Genomic DNA, 24,479 nt, shown 5'->3' with positions numbered 1-24,479 from the left:
GCATAAATTTTGTATGTATACATATATATGTATGTATATGTATGCTATATTTTCTAGCAATCAATTATACAATTTGCAAAAACAAGCCATGCAAGTCTATACAGTTTTAAATGAAAAGTTTTAATTTGTTTAAACAGTTCATCTTAACAACTAGTTATGCACAAGTTTGTTTTTGAGTCATTGAGTACAAGCAATATTGAGTACATTAACATGGCATGAAGGGTACAAAATATAGGAACAGCTGTCATGTTAACTCTATTACATCTCCGTGGCTTTAATGGAAACAGGACACTGGAAAACAGTACAAAACTGTTTTTCTGTTGCTGGTTTCAGTGAGACGCTTTTCCCCATAGGGGGCGCCCTTTTACACAGTTTCAGCTCGAACACAACAATGATGCAAGAAAGCCAAAATAACATGATGCCAAAGACCTGACAAGCATTGGCTTTCATTACTTCAACCCTCAATAATCAGTGAGAATCTAAATCGGTGGTTGAGGACCTATTTTTTCTTCTAAATCTAAGTTTCTACTTGTACTGAAGTTCACAGATGTCTTGTAGTCAGGCCATCTTACATCAGGATGTCCTGTCAGTCTGCATACAGCCAGGACAGCAGTGTAGTGTGTCATGTATGAAGAGATCACACTCCACGCAGAACACTTTTTTACATGCTTGACAAGTAAATATCTGCAGAGAGGAGAAAACAAAGAGGTTAAATGCCATTTTAAACAACAAGTCTATTAATGTTCCCATTCGAAAGATTTTGAATTAGAAAACCTACACTTTTGTCTTTCAACTCTCCTTGGCAAGCCTCACAGAACCTAAAAAGCCATAGATTAACAATATTAAATATGCTGAAATGAGACAGACAGAGGAGTTTTCACAGAGTGAGTGTGAAGCTCACCTCTCCCCCTCATACTCCTCCAGTGGGGTCTCCTGGAAGGCCTCCAGGGGGAAGAGGTGATGGAAGGAACGGGCCAGGTGAGGAGCGGAAACTAAAGTCAGACCTATACCAGAGTGAAGACACAGACTGTGAGAACTGAACACATCAGTGCTCTCTGAGATCAGTGATAAGTTTCAAGAACAGGGACATGCTGAGAACATACCACACACTTTACACTCCACTGGCAGCTCAGTGTATTTGGCTCTACACTGTGGGCAGAAGTAGCCACCAAGAGTGAGTCCTGGCTCACTAGTGCTGTCTAGGTGCCTAAAATATATTAGAAAATGAACTATAATTAATATTATTTCAAATAATATAATTATACATTAAAGATACCATTCAAAAGATTGGGATCAGTAAGGTTTTTTTTAATTTATACTTTAATTCAGCAAGGATGCATTAAATTGAACAAAAGTGACAGTAAAGATATTAATGATGTTACAAAATATTTCTATTTCAAATTAAGTTTCCACAAAAATATTAAGCAGAAAAACATCTTTAACATCAATAACAATAAGTATACCAACAATACAACCAAAACATAACATAAAAAAAATTCACTAAAAACAACTACAACAATAAGCTATTACACGAATAAATTACATTTTAAAATATATTCAAATAGAAATACATTATTTTAAAATGCTATAATATTTCTTAATAAAACATCTTTAAAAAATCTGTTCTTTCAAAACTTAATATAACTTTTTACTGTATTTTTGATCAAGTAATTGCAGCCTTGGTGAGCATAAGAGACTTCTTTCAAAAACATCTTTAAAAAATCTGACCCAAACTTTTAAACAGTAGTGTATAATATGTATATATTACCTATATAGTGTATATGAAGTAAAAATTGACAGAGAAATCTAGAGAAAAATTCTATATTTTGAGTGTATAATGGTAGTGTAAATTTATAGATTTAATGCTGAACGAGGGTTTGGCATCCTGATCAGAGATGGAGGCTATGACATGCTGAGGGAAACCTAGATTTAAACTGTACTCACGACATGCTGAACGAGGGTTTGGCATCCTGATCAGAGATGGAGGCTATGACATGCTGAGGGAAACCTGAGCACATTATTATGCACAATAAAGATATTGTAGAAGATTACATATGAAATATTGCATCTTACACTAATACAAAATGTCCCAGACATAATCCTGGACTATTTCACATTTACAGTGTGGTGAAGATGTAAAAAAATACACAAATTAAATGACAAACAGCAGAACATTCACAGTTCTACATATTTCTTCAGTACTTTGGCTAATTTTTTTTTTCAGCTACCAGTAATAAGTGTTGCACTTTCAACATTTTATCCCATTTAATATGTGTAAATGTGGTGAAAATGACTGTGTGATTACCCATGCGAATGAGGGAGCACTCTGAGGAGGAGCTGGCAGGAGGAGGCTTCACATGCAGCATCAGCAGCTCTTTAAAATGACTCTCATCCAATATCACATTATAGGATCCTATTGGGCCCAACATAATTAGAAAACATAAGTAAAAAAAAACAATGTAACCATGTTATGATAAGTCTACCAACCTCCAGTTTCTCGTGTGAGAATGGTGCACACTCGAACCTCTGCCGACAGGCCTATCACAGACACTCTGATCTTCAAAGCATTCAGAGTCTGTTGATATATTAAAACATGATCACAAAGAAGTCGATGTTCATCAAGCATTACTAACCATTACAGTATGCATCCATTAGCATTATTCAAGCTCACTTTGATAAGCTCATAGATGTTGGCTGGGTCACAGGTAGTAAGACTGCTGAAAATAACCAGGATCTCTTTGCTTGTATGAGCAGGCATGTGTCTGCGTGAAAATAGAAATATGGTTACTGGTGAGTACAAGTTCAGTGCTACAACTAAACTGTAAGCAACACTGTTGCATTTCAGGTCCAGATGGAAGCGTCACACACTGACTTGTGCCTTACTTCAGAGTCTGCATAGCCACATTGAGAGAGTTGTAGAGAGATGGTTCACCAACACATGTGCCGTCCACAGCTTTCTTCAGAGCTGCTATATGCTTCTTAGGGTTCCCTGGTAAGAGTAAATACCAGTAATGTCACATCATGATGATGATGATGACAAAGAAAACTTTTCAAAACATGCAAACATAATACTAATGCATCAACCTGCAAGATCAGTGAGCTTCTCCGCCCTCTTGTTCTTGGTGGTAATGATCCCAATCTGTGACATTACAGTACTGTTAACAGAAGCTACACACATTGTAAACACTCACAGACAGATACCGAGTCAAGTGCATTACCTGACTGATTGGATTCTGGTCAAAGTATTCCTCCACAAAAAACTCCATCAGCTAAAGGATGCAAAATGAAAGATCAGTTTTGACAGATTTCATACAATGTGAGGCTTCTATACGCCACTATACTAACCTTCAAGGTTGAGGTCAGCCTGTTGGGCTTCAGGTCTTGATCTTCCATTGATCTAGATGAGTCAATGATCACAAAGAGATGGCGCATCTAGTTTGGTGGGAATTATATGCATGGTTATGATCAGTCTTCAGTAACAAAAAAATAATGCTAAACTATGGATGGCAGTAAAATGCATCTTACCATCCCAAGCCGAACTTGTCCATGACCCTCAAACACTCTGTAAAGTGACCGAGAGACTGCAAGTGAATATCAAAGCAATATGCAAACAGCTCAAACAAATTTTTTTATATTTTGCATGTGAGTGCTGTACCTTTTCCTCTTTGCCTGGAAAAGAATGTCATCCACAGTAGCTTTGAGAGATCCAGATTCATCCTCCTTCAGCACCTCCCTAAGAGAGAAACACGTCAGCAGCTCATTATAGCGTGTTCTCATGTATTTTAGTAAATATCAGTGGCTGACAGTCTTATGATGCCCCTTATTGTTTACTACTCGCCATAGTTACATAATATGCCATAGTTTGAGCTCTTGGAACCTTACAGTTTTTGAAATGACGGTATAAATAACATTTCGCAAAATATATTTTATTAACAATAACCACTTTAAGTGCCAGTCTTTAAGGCATTAAAAATAATATTTTTAATTTAACACGCACACGAGTTAAAGTACGTTAGACATAAAGCTCAACTTCTCACCATGTTCGTTCGTATCCTCCTTCCCAGCGTTTTGCTCTCTCTGGTTCTTCATCCATGATTTATAGTTTTAACAGACTGTAAGCTTTCTTTAGGGGGAATGTTATACAGTTATTCCATTCTTCAGAAAGGTTTGTACTCTCAGATGTTTCATTAGATTTATATATTCGGTCTCCTCACAGAGTCTCGCTTATACGTTGAATAGATTTTCAAAATTAACCTTATAAGAGCAAACACGGGAAAATTTTTATAAACTCGACTTTTGAATTAACGACACATTAATATGTAACTTGCTCAGCGGACGATAAAAACAACCCAATTCAACCGTTATTTACTTTCGTGCAACCCTTGTCCGTCGACTCGTAATGTCCCACCGGTACAAAATGCGAACAATAGTTCCGAGTTAAAAGAGGGCCGACGTGTTCCATATATGGATCCATAAAACATAAGTTTATGATTATCTTTTTGTTGCCCAGTTTAATTAATTTAATGAATTAATTCAAATGAATATAAACAAAGACATTTATAAATTGAATAGCTTTATTTTACTATGTACATAAATATGAGCACAAAATGTACTGTACATTCAACACAATTAGCCTGCCACATTAAAACTTTTCAACGACATGTTCTCTATAAATTTGATATAATTTTCTGAAAGAGCCGAATTATATAAATGATATAATTGTAATTGAACTCACATCCATTCTATAAGTGTTTAATTAAATTTAAAAAAACAACAACAGAATAGATTGCTATTCTGGTGACAGACTAATCAAGAAGTAAAAAAAAAAAAATTAAGGTAAAAAAAACATCCAGTAAGGCATCATTATAACAAACAACATTAGAATCTCTTTGCTTGAAGATCCCTAAAACTACAACAAATAGTGGTCACAGTCTTGCTCAGTTTTAAGAAACACTAACTTTGACTTGACTAAATGTCTGCGGCAAAAGATAAAAAGAGACTTCATTTAGCTTTAAAAAATAAAACAAAATACTTCATTGATACCACAATATTTTGATCAAGCTTAGTTTGGCTCAAAAGCAAAACTCTCTAATAAAGCAGCCATACAGTTCTTGATAATAATACAGTGATACAGATTTTTAATACAGAAATACACATATAGTAAAGTCCTGAGAAAAACCCATCATGTGACATAATATACCCTCCCGAGTTTCCATTGCCAGGTTTTTATTGTCTGTGGTCATAGTCGCTGACTCTTCTTTTGATCAAGGACAGTTTTGTCTTCAGCTGTTTACACCTTTTCTTTTTCATCTGATAGTCTGCAGACTGTGAGAAAGGAAACAGGTCAGCATTTACCGTTGTATCTATACACATATATCATCTTTTTCTCTACTATAAACACAGTTATTTTTAGCAGCTATGCAATTCATGATATTCTAGATGGAAATTTTTAAAAGATGACACTGAAAGAGTTTACCTTCTTCAAACTTTTGAGCCTGTTGTATACATCCATGGCATCCTTTTTAGGGGGAAAAAACAAGTAACATTTAATAATGTAACAAATATTTTAATAACAATAATAATAATAATTTATCAAAACAGAAAGAGATATAATATTAAATTAATGCTTAATATTGTTAAAGAAGTGCTTTTTTTTTTGAAGGTGGAAGAGATACTGTGGAAACCAGAGATTAAGTGACCTTCCACCACCCATAACCTTAAGCATGTGAATTATTGTGACAGACAGGCAGAGCTCAAACAGAGCTCGGCATATTAACAGTCAGAAGATAGAAAGAGATCCAACTTTTAGAAGAACAGTTTTCACTTTATAGATAACATACCATGAACTGTGGGCTGCCTTCCTGTGAGCTGCCCAGCTCTCGATCTGCTTCTGCCAAGCCCTGATTAATATCATCTAGCTCAGCCTGAAGACGCTTGTACTCCATGTGGTCTCTGTCAAACTCTCTCTTGTACTCAAGCCTCTCCTGCTCATTAATGATGGGAGGATACTCACTGAGAGAATGGCGGCACAGAATAGAGGTAAAGGGAAAAATATGATGTGAGTGATATAGATCTCATTAAGTCACAGATGCTGAGAATTTTTTGAAAAACATGCTCCACAACTACCGACTATAACTCAAAAGATGTTCCTCACCTTTCATAGCCAGTATCCAGCTCTTCTCCAGACTCTCCAGGGTCATAGTCTCTCAGTTTGCCCTTCATTCCACTTAAAGAGCTTGTCCAGTCAGAACCCTTTTGATAAAAATAAATAAATAACACCAATAGAAATGTTGTTAATAACTTGGCTGTGATATTATTACAATTTTGATTGTAATTGACAGAGTAAAAATAGCTTTCTGATTAAAATAGTTTCAGTCAGTTCACATAATCAGTTTGTGAAACTGGTTATTCGTGTTCATGACAAAACAAAATCCACCAAGTCCTATTCATACAGGGACACGATTTCCTGGATTCCTTCATTCTGGCACCTAGTCTAGTGACAGACTAATATTGAGCAGGCCAGTCATTTTGAGCCGGTCTGTGCTTGCTTGGCTGATTAACAATAGTGTTCGTTCTGCATGCGGCATGACTTTGTGTATAATTTGTATTTGCTATTATTAAATTACATGCAGATGTTCTCATTTTAACCATTATAATTTTTTTTGGTTTGTTTTTAGAGTCAACCACTACTAATGTAGTTCATATCTATAATAACCAATCGTATTCCAAAACAGCAAAGACATATCAATGCAAAATCACTAAAAGTCCACAGGAATATGAAAAAAAAAAAATTCTACGCATTTGTTTTTGCAACAAAATTAAAAGTACTGAGATGACATACCTTGGAAGGTAAATTGGCTTCTGGCTGTGAACCATTGGCTGTGCAACACTGAATCGGTCATTGTGGTCATTGACAAAAGCCTCTGGATCTCCAGACACATTATTTACCTGAAGAAAAACAAAGAATGTCATATCTAGCCATTTTGTAAAAATAAATAAATAAATAATTTTACTGTAGGCCATTCCAGTTTGGAAACATAATGAGCATTTAATAATAAGTTGATACACTGAAACCTGTTTACTCTGGGTACAAGTCCTGTTTGTAGCAACACTGCATCAACGAGGTGTTTCTCCAGAGTGTTTTTTAATAATACCCCACCCCTCCTTGCGGCCTCAAAATATTTCCACTGATCATGTGGTAGTCTGTAATTCCTTTAAGTGTTAAGTGTTGTTGTAGGCCTCTTTTACTTTAGCTTCTCTGTTTCCCCAATGCACTCAGCCTTTTTTTGTATGGTAAATATTCTGGACAAACATTGAAGCCAGGCAAAACCGGTTCCACCACTTCCACAAATACCATCATGTCATAAAGGACAAAACTACCACTGCTTACATGATGACAAACCATGTAAGAACAAAGCCAATGGAGTGACCTAATAACACTAGAATATGCTAATGTTTTTTGGATCTAACAATTCCCACCTACCATTTCATTAACTTTTAAGTCACTATCAATTGTTCCATGTATTTTATCATGGAATTTTGTATCATAATCACGCTTCCCATCAAGTTGGGACACACCCAGAAACTAGACATACAAACACCTCTTCATAGAAAGCTTTCTCTGAAACTTCTCTTCTTGGAAGAGTCTTGCAATGCTAGACCAATGATACTGCTAAAAACAGTGGACCAATTATACGCACCACATAGCAACTCTTGAAAATAAAACAACATGCATCAAGAAGCATTCTAGGGTATAAATATGTAGTAGAAGTACAACCTAAGTGTTACAAAAACAGTATTAAATTTCATGACCTCATAAATGCATGCATTGTACTGAATGAAGAAAAACACAGAACTAACATGAACAGGAAATTAAACTTATCTTTTGAGGAATTTGCTAGTGAAAATTCTTACCCATTCTCCGATGCCTTGAGACGTGAGGCCGCTGGTGATGGTCTTCACGTCATACCACAGAACACGCTCCCTGCCGTATCTCCTGATCTGCCCTCGGGTCTTCACAGCGAATACAAGTAAGATGATCAATCCGACCACAACCAGAAACCCAAGAACAACAGCAATGACTTGTAATGAGGAGAAAAAAGAAAAAACACATTCAAAAGCACCGTAAATGAACAACAAAATAGAGGATTGGTTTCTGTATTTGCATGAATCTCTAGTAGCATTTTTACATAACAGAAATGTCTTAAGTTGTGTCTGATAATAGCCAGCCTGAACTGAACAAATGTTTTTATGAAGATGGCCTACTCCCTGTCAGGAGCACATGCTCACCTCTTCAGGCTCCATTACACAGTAGTGGTATAAATATTGATTGATGAAGATCCCAGAGGCCTGATCTTGGTTCTTATATTGTGCACACATTTGCAACATCTGAGTATACATCATGGATCCAGATGTTTGAGAAGTGGGGTTAACAGCGACCAGGTACACAATGGTGGCAATGAGCATTAGTGCAGCCAGGATGGCACTAATAATGATGGAGGCCAGGTAGAATGAGGGAGACTGTGCAGCATTCTGTCTCGACACTGCCAGGATGAAGATGATGAGCATTGCAATAAAGGTGATTGCAGCGATCGCGATGATGAAGCCCTTCCCTGATTTCGGATCCATGTACATGCCGCCTCCATAGCCGTAGCCTCCGGCACTCCCACTTCCTCCATATCCACCACCGCCATACGCTCCACCGCTATAGCTGCCTCCATAGCCCATCCCAAGATCCCCAAGGCCCATGGCACTGGCATCATAGTCCCATGCTAGTGTGGAGGCTATGCAGGCAAACATAGCCACACACAAAATGAGGATGATGATGCACAAAATCTTCATGACACCTGGGGGTGATGTCCAGCGGTAAAAGTGAAGCATTTCATCAGGGTGGTAAGAAGCTGTGCGATGGGTGGAACGGTGATGACTGAAATGACAGTGTGAGATATGGATGAGTAAAAGGAAAACTATTAACTATGTTTTAAAATACTCAGATCCAGGGGTTATTATAGTTAACTAAAACTAAATATAAAACCATAAAATAAAATAAAAAACACTTAAAATAAATGTTAACTAAATTAAAGTTTATTATTTTATCTCATAGTTTCAATGGCAACATTTTGGTTTAATCTGGAGTAATAAAATGACTAAAACTAAAAATACAACATAAAAACTATAAAGGCATTTAAAAAAAAAGTAATAAAAATGACAAAAACAACAAAATTAACTTTAATTAAAATTAAAGTGAAAACCGAAAATTAAAAAAAAAATTTAATTCAAAATATTAACAACAGTACATCAATGATACTAAAACAACAACGCACAGATCATAACACCATCAGAATGGGGCAGTAAGGATTCAGTGAAGAACACTTGTCTGTGGATGAGTGGATGATTACATATGTTCTCTAATATGCAACTTACTGTCTGCCACCATATGCAGGAGGACGGCTTGATTTTTTCGGCATGATGCTAGCTTCCTGGAAAAAACTTCACAGGGTTGTCTGAATGAAATCTAATGTAAGAATGAAAAAATATAATTCATGAATCACTACAATATAATGAAATAATGCACTGTCGTTAATCCAGATACAAAGATACAAATTTAGATACAAGTGGCTTTTATATTACAGTTATTAATGAGTCTGCAATCAGAATGATTTCACATCTTTATTCAATTTTTATTTAAAAATATGGCTGACTGGAGATTGTTATGCTTTTTTAATACACTTGGACTATTTGGACTATAATTTTGACTATTTTGCTGTAATTGTGAGATTTTGTAAATTGCTAGTCTGTGTTTTATGAATTTCCATATTTGTTTTCAATTATACTTACTGTTTTAAATTGTATCCAATTACAATTAAAGCTATCTCACAGCCTGATAGTAGTAAGTTTAGCAAAACTCTCTTAATATCACTTGAATTCATTTACTTTGTGTAGGGATAAGTTGCAGATTTCAAACATGCTTTAATTTGTAGCAAAGAAATATGAGAATATTATATAAACGTTTAAGATAAAGTTAAAAAAAAAATCAGTACTTCAGTTGTATTAAATGATTGATTAAATATATTCTCAGAATTAGGACACCTACACTTGGATTTTTACATAAATAACCACATTACGAAGGTCTAGAGAAAATCATGCTGGTCAAAGAACACAAGCTTACAACTAAAATAAATTCCGCGCATCATCCTTAGACGTTTTAGTCAACACAACAATCAACAGCATGAGATAGAACAGGCTACAGTATTCAGCTGGGAATATTTAAAAACAAATTAGAAAATAGAAAATAAATGAATCACTCACCCTCTTCCTTACGAAAGCAGTCAAAGCTCGTAAATATTTTGTAACTCTTCCTCGCTCCTTACAGAAGTATTTCACGGACCTGCAATACGCTCAGCCTTCAGAAAACGCTCGCTAAATACTGCGAGTGTTTCATAGATCAGCTGTCTCTCACACGACACATCAGTGAAACCAGCGTTCCTGCCCCCATCCTCACCTGCACAGGTGCAGCCCCGCCCTGACCGTGCGCGCGCTAAGCGGACAGTTCAGATGCTAGAAGAGGCAGCTTCATTTACATAGCGACTTTCATAATACATATCGTCTATAACTTTACAGAATTTTTTGGTCTTTACACATTTTTATCTTTAAAACTAGCTACTTTTCAGGCTAGGATATTTTTATGTTAAATGATTTTTACTAGTAAACAAGCAGACAATTTAATGAAAAAAATACAAAATGGGGCACTTGGCCTGAAAAAGATTGAAGACCTCTGTAATAATTCGAAAACAATTTTTATATTCTATCTCATATGCGCATGAGTTGCAAGTAATGTATAAGACCAATGGAATTTCTGTTTGCCCAAATCATGAATTTGTAATCCGGGACTGGGAGGGATCTTTAAAATATACTCCAGTCATCATTTAATTGGAAATAAAAAGCAAGCTGTTCTTAAGTGCTTTGCTAATTTTTAGAATCTCTTTAGCTCGAAATTGTAATGTAATTATGGTTTCAATTACCATAAATTGCCATAAAACAAGCAGCATTGTTCTAGATTATTACACACTACATTCAGGATTCATGAGAAATAAGGTTTGCACAAAAAGGTGAATGAGCACCTTTTCTCCTTAGAGTCCATTGCAGCTTGTAACCTGATACCTTCAGAGCTGTCAAGCCAGTATAAATTGAGATTACTTTACTACAGTTCAACTATAACAGCAGGCCTACACACATAATGCTCTGAGCCATGTAGTATAGCGGGATAAGTATAAACAGACACATGAGAGGTGGTATGTTACTCAGAGTATAAACTACTAGTAAATTATTTTGTTAAAAAGGAAATGTTTGCTAGTACAATGTGGAGGCAGTCCTATTTATTTTAACCACTTCAAAAATCAATAAAAAAAATGATGAAATTCGAAGGTAGAGTAACATGGTTAAAATTTTTTTTACACATAATGCAAATGACTGTATAAATACACAAAGTAAAAATGAAACTAGCAAAACTATAAATATACCAAGTAATCTAGGATCATTACGGATATACTGCTATTTAAACAAATAAAATTTTGAGAGCTATTTACATTATACTCTCCACTTATAATCCACAGTGATTTCCTTCAAATTACCTACTTCTAAAATAAAAAGTATATACAGAAATATACAGTATATATTAAAAACATTGCTGATGTTGCTTCACAAGACATGTCAGTTATAAGCAAGGTAACATTTTCAGTGCTGGGTTTGACGTGGTACATGTCCTTCATTATACTTTCCTGCTCTATTGAAATCAAAATGAAATTATATCAATACCAACCAAGAGCAAACCAAATACCCTGTTAATTCCTGAAGGTATAGCCATGGACAATTTTCTGTCAGCTAGTTGCTTCTTTTCTGGGAACCTCTGTGAAGTTCATGATGAACTTTAAAAGTACTTTTTTAAAAGTTCTATTTAACTGTAACCATCATTCCAGTCCATGACTTTGTCATACTCCTGAATTTTCTGCTTTATGTGTGCAAGTTTGTTCTTCAGATATTCACATCTCTCCCTTTTCTCCTGATACGTCGGGTCCTACAACCAGAAAAAGGTAAAATAATCTTTGGTGTGCGCTCACACACAGACAGGAAGTATGTAAATATGTCAATAGCTCCGCTGACGTCCCCCTAACATTTCCAGTTTTTCAGTTTCTACTATCTGTGGCACTCAAATGGAGACAGATACCATGTCATTGTTTTGCAATGACTAAAGAATGTAGAAAGGCAACAGGCAGATGAAGGTTTAGAAAATGGGTTGAAGCAACATGTAGAACATAGGTCATAGGTCACCTTTTCTGGGAAAAGTAAAATACCTAACATGTATTCTGTATATAACTTTAAAACTCCTAATAGTAGAATGGACAAATAGTACTTACAGCCTTTTTTCTGTTAAACTCTTGAATAATGCTATTGACTCTCTCTTGCTCCTGTAAGAGGAAAACCCATTAATATCTACATTTGTTTTCTGTTTAAATCAAAAGATTTCAGATAAATGTATTCAGATAAATGAGTAAAAGAACTGTACTGTGATTGGTCACCATTTTTAAACATCTTTGTGTCTTAACTAATTAATTTCAATGGTCATGAGATGAGACAAATGAATTTTCAATTACAAATATTCCATGTAGTTTCTCAAATAATATAAGCTCATAAAAACTGCAAGTGTGATAATAATTAAAGAATTTGCGAAATGCTGTTTAAAAGCATTACCATTTGGGTGGAAGGCTGCTGTGGTAGACTCCTCATCAGAATATCCATTTCCTCAAACTTCTGTGTTAAGACTTGAACCTCAGCATGCAACTCTTTATATTCTGCATATTGATCATTAAACACAGCCTTGTATCGCTCCCTCTCCTCATCAGACCGGATGATGGGATATTTCCTGTGAGGAGAAAAATTAGACAGAACATTCAGATACAGTCATTGCAGGAGGAGAGATTACAAAAAGCATGAGTCAACAATAACCAGTCTTAAATATGTGTGCAAGTTTCTGAACATCATTAAAATTGAGTTTATATATCGGATAAAATAGCTTGAATTAATTAATTGATTTTGGTTAACATAAGTATTCTTTGAAACTCACGCCACATAGTCTGCAATGACCACAGGTTTGGGGATGTGGCCAGAGGGAATATGACCTCTTAAGATCTCTGGTTCCATCATAACTGGGTTGACAGGTGTGCCATCATAAGATTCTGGACTGGCCATTACTGGAGCAGTTCGGATAGGCACAGAGACACTTGAGCCGGCACCAATCTGAGATCACAAATAGTACATTACAACAATGATTTTAAAATCTGAAAATGTTCTTCTTGATATTAAAATTCAACTGCTTACCATATTGAGCGGAAGTCCTTCTGAATTCATCTAAATACAAATAAGAACAGAAAAGCAAGCAAATTAGATTTTATTAGCAAAGTCTGAGATTATTTACTGCTATTACTGAAATAGGAAAATAATTTTGAGCATTATATTTCTGTTTATGTTAATCAGTTTCAAAGAACAAATGATTTGAACTTTACATCTTGACCCATTCTCTCTCTGCGCATCCTTGCAGCTTCATGTCTCCACAGCTTCAGAGACACGCCTGCTCCCACAAGATACAACAGCATGTTGAGAAAGAGAAAGATGATGGCAGCATTCTGCCCAGCCTCTGCCCGCATTGGACCCCGCATTGGGCCCAGCGTTGAAATGTGGATAATAGCAGAGACCTCCACGGACTGTGTCTCGCACATACACAATTGCAGCTGACAAGTAGAGCAATGCTAATGCCAAGTTTATCACACACTCTGTGATTGGCCACCAGCTGGAGTCTAGTAGAATGGTACGATAATACATGGTCATTCCTAACACTACTAGAATGATAGTCACTATCCAGGCCAATCCAGCCACCACAATAACAAAAGGAGTCAAGGGTCCGGAGTATGAAATCCCAGTTCCTCCATACATCCCACCCATTGCTGATCCGCCATACCCTCCCCCATACATCTGATGCATGGAGTAACCAAACATATTAAACCACTCATTATCTTTGTGCACGTATGCACAGACGCAAGCAAAAACAGCAGCCCCCAAAAGCAACTCTGCACATCCTAAAATGCGCAAAAGTCCGGCCCAGGACTTCATATATGCGTAGCGCTGATTGTACTCCTCCACCTTCTCACTGTAAGTCATAGCCGTCTGCAAAGAGCGACCAGAAACTGATTCCAGCGGCTCCCCTAATAATGCTGCCTGCTCCTTCCTTGAATTGTAGCTGCCTCCAGACCCTCCATAAGGGTCTAGGTAAGAGCTGGGGGCTGTAGGTGATGGTGCACGTGAGTGTGGAGGAGAGCACAGGATGCCTTCGGTGGTGGTGTTTACATCAGGTGGTGGTGGTGGAAAGGTCAATTTCTTGCTGCCTTGGTTGCCACTGGCTCTGAAGAAGTTCTTCACAGAGTCAGGAATGAAGCGTCGGATGGGTTTGATGTCCATGGCATCATCCACCTGGTCTTCAACATCATTAGGGTAGAAATCTGGGCCAACAGGAGGGTTTTCGGGGAGCAGTGGTGGTGGTAAACTGTCATAGCTGGATGCTGCTACTTCACCACCAAGTGGGTAAGGAGCCTGCTGACCCCACGGCAGTGAGCCGATGGGCACCTCATCGTAGTGAGGCATATAGTGGACCCGATCAAAGTGGGCCACTGACCCGTTTCCAAAAGACATGGGGATGGTTCTTAGCAGCTGAATGAACTGAGGATCAGAAAGTTTATCCACATTATTATAAGGCCTTGTGTCACATACATACTGACATCATGTCATTTGCACATCTTTTACAAACATAAAAGTAAGGATTAATTGATATTTAGATTATATCTGATATTAATAAGCCAATAATTATTGTTATGCCATGGTTTATAACCAATAAATGATGAATACTATTTAATAAGTACATTTACATATTAAAAACAAATGTTTTAAATGGTTTAGTCAATGTAGGCATTACGTTATAATACGTTACAATGTAGCCACAACGTTATGAATCTACAGTATGAAAAATGCGCAATTAAAATACGTAGCCCAACATGTACAAGTACAAATATATCGTCCATCTCTAGTTAGAAACAACCCCCCACTGCATACTATATACTACATAACTCTGAAGTTAATGACCGACTTACCTGGGTCCAGTAGTTACATTGCCTCACAGGGTGATTTTAAACAGTGTTTTCCCCTTACAAAGCTCCCTGAAATAAAAATAAACAAGTGAGTTACACACTGGCCAAACGAGCTTAGAAAGCGAGTTTAAAAATCTAGCAAAAATGTGACTTTATAAAAAACGATGGCACAACATCTTTGTTGCATGACATGATCTTAACGCGGTTTGAAACCTGCCTGTCAACAAAGAAAAGGTAAGAAATAAAACGGAACTAATGCATAGAAGCTCTTAAGTCATCCAAAATGAATGAACGCGCTAATTTAGCACTGTGTGATCGTTTTCATTACCTACACTAAAGATGTGAGAGTGCAGATTACATATTTTTGCCTAAAATGTTTATTTTATTAAGAAAACACCGCTCTCATACCTGGTACCGATACTTTCACCTGTCTTCCGCCACTGGTGCTGCAGGTGAAGAGGAATCGATCACGTGACTAGTCCTGCCCCAGTATGTGATGTCACGATACAAACCAGTTTCACAAGAAAACAGATGAAACACTCCATGTATGAAAAATCAGTTGATCTATCAAAACAAATTGTGTGGTTTTTTTTTAAAGGATGGCGCTGTTTGTACTGTGCATGTAAAAAAGCACACTATGTTGACAACATAAACGGTTATTTACTGCTTCTAAAACGATATTCCTTTTTTACACCGCAAACTTTTGCGGCGCGTTACGATTTCGACGAGGTTTTGTTGAGTCTTCCACTCGGTGCCAATTCACATCAGGAGCATTGCAAAAACGAAGCAACTGGATTCGCGAAACCCTAGATTTGCCTGTTCTACGGTGTTTTTCTTAAGGTTTTCCCCCTCGATTTTTGGGGTTCTACCATGGGTTGGTTGGCTAAATGGTTGCATTTTGTTAATGTGGCCACCTTATTCCAGTTACAATTTAATTGAGTGACATTTTTTTGCAGTCTTTTCAAATTTGCCAAGAAAAAAAACAAACAAACATATTGCACAGCACTGGCAAGGCAACAAAATGACCAACGGATAATTTACATACCATGTTTTTGTATATAAATTGATACTGAGTATCCAGCTGAGATTAGTGTATAACGAGGTGTGTTATTAATTGCATTATTTCCACGTGTGATGTCTTGCAATGACAATAATGAAGAGACCAAACATTCTTCTCACAGGTACTCCTTTTCATTATTCTGAGTTTAATTTTTATCCTTACATTTATGCATTTAGCAGATGCTTTTATCCAAAGCGACTTACAGTGCATTCAGGCTAACATTTTTTACCTAAATGTTAATGATATGCCTATGGGAGTGATCCAGGAATTTTAGAAGAAGATATGATGGTTTGATTGTTGATTAAGCATTAATGGGGAGATAAGAGGGAAAATAAAATTAAAAAGCAAAAATAGAAATGGCTAATTTAAATGACTGATGAAAGTGAATAAAACTGACTCTCCAACACGAGTGACTTTTTCACTGCTAGAAATAAGAATTAGTGTAGCTAGGTTTAAGAGTTACCAAGTTAATCTAACTATGTTAAGTATAAACTAATTATGTACTTGTGAACATTATGATCCATTTTTTGAGGAGAAACACCATGTCATTTACCATTATTTACCGGGGAAGTCGTGGCCTAATGGTTAGAGAGTCTGACTCCCAATCGAAGGGTTGTGAGTTCGAGTCTCGGGCCGGCAGGAATTGTAGGTGGGGGGAGTGAATGTACAGTGCTCTTTCCACCCTCACGACTTAGGTGCCCTTGAGCAAGGCACCGAACCCCCAACCGCTCCCCGGGCGCCACAGCATAAATTGCCCACTGCTCCGGGTGTGTGTTCAGGTGTGTGTGTGTTCACTGCTCTGTGTGTGTGCAATGGGTTGTTAAATGCAGAGCACGAATTCTGAGTATGGGTCACCATACTTGGCTGAATGTCACGTCACTTTCACTTTATTTTTGTGAATTAGATTTGATCCTAAATTTCAATCACTAACAGATGTTTCTGGTATTTGGTGGCAGCTAAACAACATCCCATTTATCAAAGAATTTTAATTTATCTTGGATAATTTAATCAAAGAACAAGACAAAAGTCCACAAAAAAGTCTCTTTTAAATACACTATAAAAAATATTTATTTCTTCCATTCATTTTGGAAGCAAGCTTAACTTATTTCTAATCTAAAAATCCCCAACATATAAACATATGTTAAGTCCTAAGCTCAATGGTAGTGAAAAGAACAATACTCTGTCTGGGGCAACAGTAACTATGAAATGTGATGTCTGTCTAATTTGACATAACTTCAAATAGTGATTGAGCCTTTCACATATAATAAAGTCAATTGTTGTCTTTCATCCATTGTTCAATCCACTGAACAATTTGTTCCAGATTCCTCTCCAGGTCCTCAGGAGTGTTACTGGGGAGCTGGTGGACTATCTCCTCCTTGTAGGCTTCCATGGCTTCCTCATAGATAGTCTGGAAAATCTCACATTGCACATTGTCCTGGAGTTTCTTTCCCGTGTATCCTCTGAATATGAAAGATATAAAATTAAATCACTGCAACAGGAAGCATACAGCCACACAGCATGTAAATGACTGCTGAACTGTACATTAGGCACTTAATCACTAAGACTGTATGAATATGCTTTATGAGTGATTCTCCAATAAAGGGAACTTTTTCTCTTCCTTAGGATGATTTAAAATTATTATTTTCCTTAAATATTACCCGTTTTGCTCATCCCAGATCTATATTTAAGATTTCAATTAGTCAAAAGGCTCAAACTGAAATATCACATATGTAATGAACATAACTGTTATGAACACAAACCTGCTTTCAAGACGATTGTAGAGACTGGTGTTATCCGTGCGGAGGACAAAAACAATGTGAAACCAGCGTTCAGGAAAGAAATCACAGCCATGGTAATCAATAATGACGCCTCCATCTCCCATTTTGTCCTCGAGCTCATCCACAACCTAAAAAATTAAACCGTCTTTAACATTTTTTTTTTTACATTATGTGCAGCCTGTTGGATTTGACTTACTGGTGATCAGTGTGGTTTCAATAACATAATCAAACATAATTAAACACTATAAAATGTATTTTGTTCAAGATTGCACTGTAAAATTCTGTGACTATATATCATCCCATTTAACGGGGGACATGGCAGTTAGATCAATAACAATAGTACATACCCTGTCCTCATCCAAAATAGGACACTGGTATTCTTCATCAAATCCATCGAACAACTGACCTGTAGAGGCAATAAAAGTTTTAAAACTAATATATATATATTTTTTTCTTTTTAAATACCTTTTATTTCAAAGAACAATAACTTGCCCTCCTGTGCCAAATCACCAACATTCACATAGTTTAGTCCTGTTCTCTGAGCCAGCTCTTTGCCTAGAGTGGTCTTTCCTACACCAGGGGTTCCTGCCATTTCATGAGGAAGTATATCGATGTTTAGCAATCATGAAAAAACTATTTTATTATTACTCCCATTTATTTTGATTATTGCTATGCCTACTAAATACATTCAAACTACATTTGTATTACAGGGAACAACCTAGTACATCATCAAAATCTAGATTATTTGAAAAACACAAAACTCGCAGTGTCAAAACAGGAGTACCTGTGAGAAGAATGTTTGGTCTCTTCATGATTCTCATTGCAAGATATCACACGTGGAAATAGAGCAATTAATAAAACAACTCGATTTACACTAATCTCAACTGGATACTCAGTATCAATAAGCATACAGAACATATGATATGTAAATAATCCGTTGGTTATATCTTCTTATGTGGTTGTCTCAGCTCAGATCAACATAAAAACGTGCTGAAAATCGTGGCGCGTCGTTGATGACGCCATCAAGCATGCGCCAGCAGAGGGGCGGTTCGCCACAGCTTTAAAGGGATAGTTAGCACAATTTTACTACTTACTTACAATCACAAATAGTCAGCATTGTTGTTCTACAAAAGTCATCTGTAGAAATGACCAGGGTGAGTTTATACTGTACTGCCTTAACGGTGTGTTAGCCATGGTTTTGTTGATGTGGCCTGATAAATTGTGACTGCTATCTTTCGTTATGTCGAGCTAAATTAACGGTCAGTAGCGAACTTGCAGAGCTCTGACTAATATTTTTGGCCAAAATCCCGGATATCGCTTTTATTAAATGAGGGGATTACTGGTATTAGAGTTCTTCTAAAATATGTGTAAAGTTAGCTTTGGTAGCATGCAGCGGTTTTTAATGCTACCAGAATATTTCTGTTTAACGTACTTCACTTGTGAATATACATAGACGAAAGTCTAATTATACTAACCTTTACTACTGTCCACGTCTTGTAAGCTTGCAGAGGTGAATCCCAACTTTGCCGTTTTATAAATAATTTGGGTTTCATCCCAGCACAGTTTTGCATGGAGTAACTGAATGGGACGTCAGAATTGATGATGTCAAAGCTGTCTTTGGGAGGAAAGCAGTCCTCTGGAAAAGTAGGTAACATCTTTGAAAGTACTTTTGATCATTCATTCGTTCTTTTTTCATATCATTTTTTTTTCTCCATAATTTTTTATTTTTTTTTTTTTTTTTTTTGTCGTTTGCTCACTGAGAATGGATGTGGATGCTTACTGACGCTGATGTGTATCATATGTGTTCTGCTTGTATTTCCTGTTAAGATAAACAGCTGGGTGGAACCATCATTTGGTGAACTTTTAGGAGCAAGGAACAGGTCCCTGAAAAAGGGGCCACTCTCAGGGGAAAGCAAAACTACCCGGTGGCCGTCTACTGGGGACCAAGCAGAGAAAAAGTCCAGGAAGAGGAAAGTAGATCCTCACGTGTCCAGCAACCAGATCAGTGTTTCAAGTGAAGCATATAAACCAGACCAGGATGAGCCCTGGGTGGATGTGTATGCTCCCCAATCACAGGTACAGAAATTGTGTGGCTCTGGCGTTCTTTGTACAGTTCTTGGAAAATTGACCTTCCTGCAGTTTAGTTCTAACACTTTTAGGTGTGTGGTTGAAGCAAAGCTAAATTATGACTATTTCAAGAGAATGCATGACCGTTTCAACATTGTTTTGATGAATTTGATTTAAAAACTGCAGTAAATTAGATTTCATATAGTAAGGCTGAGTACTCCAGTCTAGGTCATACAAACTATTTCACTCTGAGATAGATTGTGCCCCTAAGAACACATTTGTCTGTTACTTAACATTTTCATATTGCTTTTGTTATATTCAGTCTACAAGCATTGTTGCTTAAAATCTTTTTTCTCTCTGACAGGCCGAATTGGCAGTCCACAAAAAGAAAGTTGAAGAAGTTGAAAGCTGGTTGAGAGATCATTTGGACAAATCAAAAAAGGTCTGATGAGTATGACATGTATGTTGGGTGATGTATGTTTCTTTAATCATTTGGAAATTGTTTTACACTCTGTTTTATTCGTGGTTATGTCTCCACAGGGTGGCGCCATTCTGTTGCTCACTGGCCCCTCAGGATGTGGGAAGACAGCAACTGTTCAAGTCCTTGCCAAGGATTTGGGTTTTCAGATCCAAGAGTGGTCAAATCCCTCCACCACCTCTCAGTACAAAACGGAGGATTTGTTCACACAAAGCTTTGATCCAGGTCAGGAGTCTTCTTCTTACTAGTCGAGACTGATGTTCAGGTAGTGACACTGCGTAATATCTAGTGAATGATAATTATTCTGCACCCATATTTTTACCACATATCAGAATCAGTTATGGATGAAGTTCTATCTCGGTGTCTGTGCATATTATGAAATGTTTTTGTTAGCTTGTTTATCTGACCTTTTTATTCTAACAGATTCAAGGTTTAACAGTTTCCATGGCAGCTCACAAACAGGGTTATTCAAAGAGTTCCTGCTACGAGCCAACAAATACAGCCGTCTACAAATGAGCGGAGAGAAAGTGACTGAAGACAGGAAAATAATTCTTATAGAGGTGCTGCACAGAACTACTCTTCAAAAATATTACTGATGTCGAAAAATACAGAAACTTTAAATAAATCTGAAATAAATTGTGAGAAAGAGAAAGTGTTGGGCAAGTAAAAAAGCAATTGATGAAAAAGGCGATGAGAAGAGAAATTTAACATAAATAATGTTAAATATTGAGATGCTGAGTGACACTTTCCCATTTTTTTTTTTTTTCTATCTCAGGAATTTCCAAACCAGTTCTATAGGCAACCAGGGGGCTTGCATGATATACTCAGGTGAGCACTAGCACTATATTTGGAAGTATTGTTGATAATGAGTTGTCACTTGTATCTTGTATACCAGTGTCCTTATTTTTGCTTTGTTCATTTAGGCAATTTGTCAAGACGGGCCGATGCCCACTGGTCCTGATTGTGTCTGATAGTCTCAGCGGAGACAAGAACTCCAGACTTCTCTTTAAAGATGTTCTGCATGAACTTGAAATTCACAACATTAGGTACAAAAATGTCATTTTTCAGAAATCTTTAGTTAAAAATATCCAAGGCCAAGGTCGTCACAGATAAAACATCTCTGTTTCTACATTTCACTGCTGGTCATATATTCTCTATATAACCATGTGTGTGACAAATAAAAATCTTGAATTGTTTTTCAGTTTTAATCCTGTGGCCCCCACCAGTATGATGAAGGTCCTAAGCCGCATTGTAACTATTGAGGCAGGAAAGGTAGGTTGTGTGGTTTGTTTTTCCTGCACCTTCTGAGCAGATAGTTTTGACTCTTAGATCCATAATAGTTCACTCAGCACATCTATTTCTTTAAATGGTCTTTGCAGAGTTGTGGCAGGATCTCTGTTCCTGATAAAGGTGCTTTAGATCTTCTTTGCTCAGGAAGTTCAGGAGATGTTCGTTGTGCCATCAACAACTTGCAGTTTTCTTCATTTACTGGTAAGAAAATAGTTACTGAACACATTTATATAGTGTTTTATTTTTTATTTTTGGTAATAGAACTAGAAAATAGAGATTTTTTTTCTGTTATTTTTTAAAGTATGTAAACTGTAATTATGCGATCATTCTTGTCAATTCTCAGACAGTTGTCTGGAGAGAAGACTCTGGGCTTCCAAGAAGGGCAAATCTGCATCAAAACCCAGCGTAAAGGCAAAGGGGAGGAGCAAGTCTTCAAAATCAACAGACATGCAGGATGAAAGCCCAGCTATTGGAGGGAAAGATGCGTCACTTTTCCTGTTCAGAGCTTTAGGGAAAATCCTCTACTGCAAACGTTAGTCGTTTTCAACTCCCATTTTTTAATCGTTCTTGCCAAAATGTTTTTCTCTGATTACTATGATATATTGTACATCATGAACTGTGTGAAAATTAATTCATGTTTATACTAATGGATGACGTTTGATTTCTAGGTGAAAGCTATGAAAGCACTCAAGCACCCAAGCTGCCTCCACATTTAACAGATCATCAAAGGGACAAACTACTTGTTGATCCAGAAGTAAATATTAATTTATGTTGTTAATTGCACAATATAAAAAAAAGTTTAAGCTGCTTTAATGTTCTAACAATCTTTTGATTATAATATTTTCCCACAGCTTGTCATTGAGCGTTCCCATATGTCTGGTGAATTCTTCAACCTCTACCTGCACCAGAACTACCCTGACTTCTTTTCGGATGTAGAGGATATAGCACGAGCCAGCGAGTACCTCTCTGATGCAGACTTCCTGACAGCAGAGTGGAGCGTGAGTGCAAATGCTGGAGGACTTCCATAATAACACACATAGGGATATGCAGGGTTACTTTCATTGTACTGCAGATATAACATTTGATTCCTGACGACTATCATCATGTAGTGTCTTGGCAACAACTTTGTTTTGTTGTCATGCTGTACATCTTTTCACAGTCAAGGTCGACCATGTTGGAATATGGCTCATCAGTGGCCACTAGAGGCCTTATGCATGCAAACTCTTCTCGAGCACAAGCCAGCAGCAAGTCCACTGCCGGATTCAAGCCTCTTCATAAACCACATTGGCTACACATAAACAAGATGGTATATTAATTTTTACTTTATCTACATCTTTGTGTTGTACTTGTATTATTCAGCATTTTAAATAATTGGTTATTTATAATGCTTATATATTTTAACTAATAGTATCGAGAGAATTTCCTGACCGCACAGTCGCTCTTCTTAAATTTCTGCCTTACTCCTGTGAGCCTCCTGACAGAACTGGTGCCTTATCTTGCAAAGCTCACCAACCCAATGAGAAATAAAGGTGAACATGTGACCTTAGTATCTGCAAAATATACCAAAATATTATTTAAAAAAATTATTTAATCAAACTACATACTATAATCTTTTAAGTTAAATATTTATTATTTTCCTGCCTTCTAACCAAGTATGCAAGATTCAAAATATGGTTAAAAATGAATGGTGCATTTCTTCTCATGCATAATTCAGCTTTGTCTTTTTGTTCTATTTAATATATTTTCATCTGTCTCATATCAGCTCAAATAGCCTTCATCCAGAATGTTGGCCATCTTTCTCAAAAGAGAGTTCCTGCAAGGTGAGATATATAAAACTTTGAAGTGTGGTTGCATTTGAAAGACTTCTGAAATGGTTTAATAAATGTCTTTATTTTCAGGCTGAGACTTGAAGCACTTAATGACAAAGACCCTGGCATTCTGGATGCTGACAGTGAACATGAAGATTCTTCTGCTGCTCAGTCCCTTGACCCAGAATCTGCACCAGGAAATGCCACAACTGAGCCCAACTTGCCAAATAGCCAGGATCCTTCTGGGGAACTTTCTGCCAGCCAGCCTCAGCCCACAAGCACTGAAGCCCTTTTGAATGAGGAAGACCTGTTAATTGAGGAATATGACAGTGATTGACTGATCTCATGCCATGGACATATTTAATATCACTTGCCCTGATGCAATTGTTGTACCGTTGGTCATAGTTTTTTTTTTGTTTTGTTTTTTAAAGATGGTAATTATTAGCAGATATTTATGTGCTTCAACACAGCATGTTGCTGTAGAGAATTGTTCATATGTTCTTACTTTGAAATGTACTTGTTCTGTACAGTTTGTGGTTGTTTTTTTTTTTTTTTTCAAAGAATATTAATGAAAGTATCTCTAAAAATGGAACATGGTATGACAATTTACAGCCATGATGAAAGTTTTATGTTGTCATGGTGAAACATAATGCTCTTGGACTGAGAAGTAGACAACCTACACTTCAGTTAAAGTAGTGACTGCAATAAATCAATGTTTGCAGATTTGATGGATGTTTTGTTATTTATTTATTGAGAAAAATCTATGAATCCATATTTGTTACTGTCGCTGGGGGACTGAAGATACAA

The 24,479-nt window shown here is 36.8% G+C and overlaps 4 protein-coding genes and 1 pseudogene across 6 annotated transcripts; 1 reads left to right on the top strand and 4 right to left on the bottom strand.

The window, feature by feature from the left end:
- Positions 1–99: 99 nt before the first annotated feature.
- LOC109083513 (general transcription factor IIH subunit 2) lies at positions 100–4,421 on the bottom strand. Its single transcript, XM_019098302.2, has 15 exons — positions 4,038–4,421; positions 3,656–3,733; positions 3,526–3,562; positions 3,346–3,432; positions 3,219–3,269; positions 3,085–3,139; positions 2,884–2,989; positions 2,672–2,762; positions 2,488–2,575; positions 2,306–2,413; positions 1,945–2,008; positions 1,104–1,207; positions 902–1,004; positions 779–818; positions 100–684 (listed from the first exon to the last, which is right to left on the bottom strand). Exons 1-15 carry the CDS (start codon positions 4,091–4,093, stop codon positions 574–576), a joined length of 1,179 nt encoding a protein of 392 aa, XP_018953847.1. The 5' UTR covers positions 4,094–4,421; the 3' UTR covers positions 100–573.
- A 141-nt stretch (positions 4,422–4,562) lies between these two features.
- LOC122144197 (occludin-like) lies at positions 4,563–10,529 on the bottom strand. Its single transcript, XM_042754920.1, has 9 exons — positions 10,309–10,529; positions 9,424–9,514; positions 8,290–8,926; positions 7,915–8,082; positions 6,838–6,948; positions 6,155–6,252; positions 5,841–6,012; positions 5,477–5,518; positions 4,563–5,325 (listed from the first exon to the last, which is right to left on the bottom strand). Exons 2-9 carry the CDS (start codon positions 9,465–9,467, stop codon positions 5,227–5,229), a joined length of 1,371 nt encoding a protein of 456 aa, XP_042610854.1. The 5' UTR covers positions 9,468–9,514; positions 10,309–10,529; the 3' UTR covers positions 4,563–5,226.
- An 825-nt stretch (positions 10,530–11,354) lies between these two features.
- Positions 11,355–16,270, bottom strand: LOC109083498 (annotated as a pseudogene).
- Positions 16,271–17,234: 964 nt separating this feature from the next.
- On the bottom strand, positions 17,235–19,044 carry LOC109079672 (adenylate kinase isoenzyme 6-like). Its single transcript, XM_042754918.1, has 5 exons — positions 18,814–19,044; positions 18,522–18,614; positions 18,377–18,435; positions 18,012–18,157; positions 17,235–17,711 (listed from the first exon to the last, which is right to left on the bottom strand). The coding sequence occupies exons 1-5, from the start codon at positions 18,848–18,850 to the stop codon at positions 17,522–17,524; spliced, it is 525 nt and encodes a 174-aa protein (XP_042610852.1). The 5' UTR covers positions 18,851–19,044; the 3' UTR covers positions 17,235–17,521.
- A 1-nt stretch (position 19,045) lies between these two features.
- LOC109079682 (cell cycle checkpoint protein RAD17) lies at positions 19,046–24,398 on the top strand. Of its 3 annotated transcripts, none has more exons than XM_042754883.1 (17): positions 19,046–19,183; positions 19,593–19,673; positions 19,857–20,105; positions 20,461–20,538; positions 20,637–20,799; positions 20,998–21,134; positions 21,350–21,402; positions 21,498–21,620; positions 21,777–21,846; positions 21,954–22,065; positions 22,208–22,396; positions 22,533–22,618; positions 22,716–22,862; positions 23,024–23,170; positions 23,273–23,393; positions 23,627–23,684; positions 23,763–24,398. In XM_042754883.1, exons 2-17 carry the CDS (start codon positions 19,629–19,631, stop codon positions 24,007–24,009), a joined length of 2,025 nt encoding a protein of 674 aa, XP_042610817.1. In that variant the 5' UTR covers positions 19,046–19,183; positions 19,593–19,628; the 3' UTR covers positions 24,010–24,398. The 3 variants fall into 3 exon arrangements, with proteins under 3 accessions (XP_042610817.1, XP_042610834.1, XP_042610827.1); XM_042754900.1 differs by having other exon boundaries at positions 19,048–19,183; positions 19,588–19,673; XM_042754893.1 differs by having other exon boundaries at positions 19,058–19,183; positions 19,531–19,673.
- The last annotated feature ends 81 nt before the right edge of the window (positions 24,399–24,479 follow it).

Source organism: Cyprinus carpio, chromosome A5 (genome assembly GCF_018340385.1).
Source record: "Cyprinus carpio isolate SPL01 chromosome A5, ASM1834038v1, whole genome shotgun sequence".
Classification (NCBI taxonomy): domain Eukaryota; kingdom Metazoa; phylum Chordata; class Actinopteri; order Cypriniformes; family Cyprinidae; genus Cyprinus; species Cyprinus carpio.
Note: the sequence above shows the minus strand (reverse complement) of the source record. Positions and strands in the feature narration are given on the sequence as shown.

Bases quoted from the DNA above. Each gene is read 5' to 3' on its own strand.
- LOC122144197 (XM_042754920.1), bottom strand. From the start codon at position 9,467: ATGCCGAAAAAATCAAGCCGTCCTCCTGCATATGGTGGCAGACA. The intron at 6,949-7,914 runs GTAAGAATTTTC...GTTTTTCTTCAG, and splicing joins CTCAAGGCATCGGAGAATGG to GTAAATAATGTGTCTGGAGA. The intron at 6,013-6,154 runs GTGAGGAACATC...CCATTCTCTCAG, and splicing joins CTGGATACTGGCTATGAAAG to TGAGTATCCTCCCATCATTA.
- LOC109079672 (XM_042754918.1), bottom strand. From the start codon at position 18,850: ATGAGAATCATGAAGAGACCAAACATTCTTCTCACAG. The intron at 18,615-18,813 runs GTACTCCTGTTT...ATGAAATGGCAG, and splicing joins ACCAAACATTCTTCTCACAG to GAACCCCTGGTGTAGGAAAG. The intron at 18,436-18,521 runs GCAAGTTATTGT...TTGCCTCTACAG, and splicing joins TGGTGATTTGGCACAGGAGG to GTCAGTTGTTCGATGGATTT.
- LOC109083513 (XM_019098302.2), bottom strand. From the start codon at position 4,093: ATGGATGAAGAACCAGAGAGAGCAAAACGCTGGGAAGGAGGATACGAA. The intron at 3,140-3,218 runs GTAATGCACTTG...GTAATGTCACAG, and splicing joins ACCAGAATCCAATCAGTCAG to ATTGGGATCATTACCACCAA. The intron at 1,208-1,944 runs GTGAGTACAGTT...AATATATTTTAG, and splicing joins AAACCCTCGTTCAGCATGTC to GCACCTAGACAGCACTAGTG.
- LOC109079682 (XM_042754883.1), top strand. From the start codon at position 19,629: ATGATGTCAAAGCTGTCTTTGGGAGGAAAGCAGTCCTCTGGAAAA. The intron at 21,621-21,776 runs GTACAAAAATGT...ATTGTTTTTCAG, and splicing joins CTTGAAATTCACAACATTAG to TTTTAATCCTGTGGCCCCCA. The intron at 21,847-21,953 runs GTAGGTTGTGTG...TGGTCTTTGCAG, and splicing joins TAACTATTGAGGCAGGAAAG to AGTTGTGGCAGGATCTCTGT.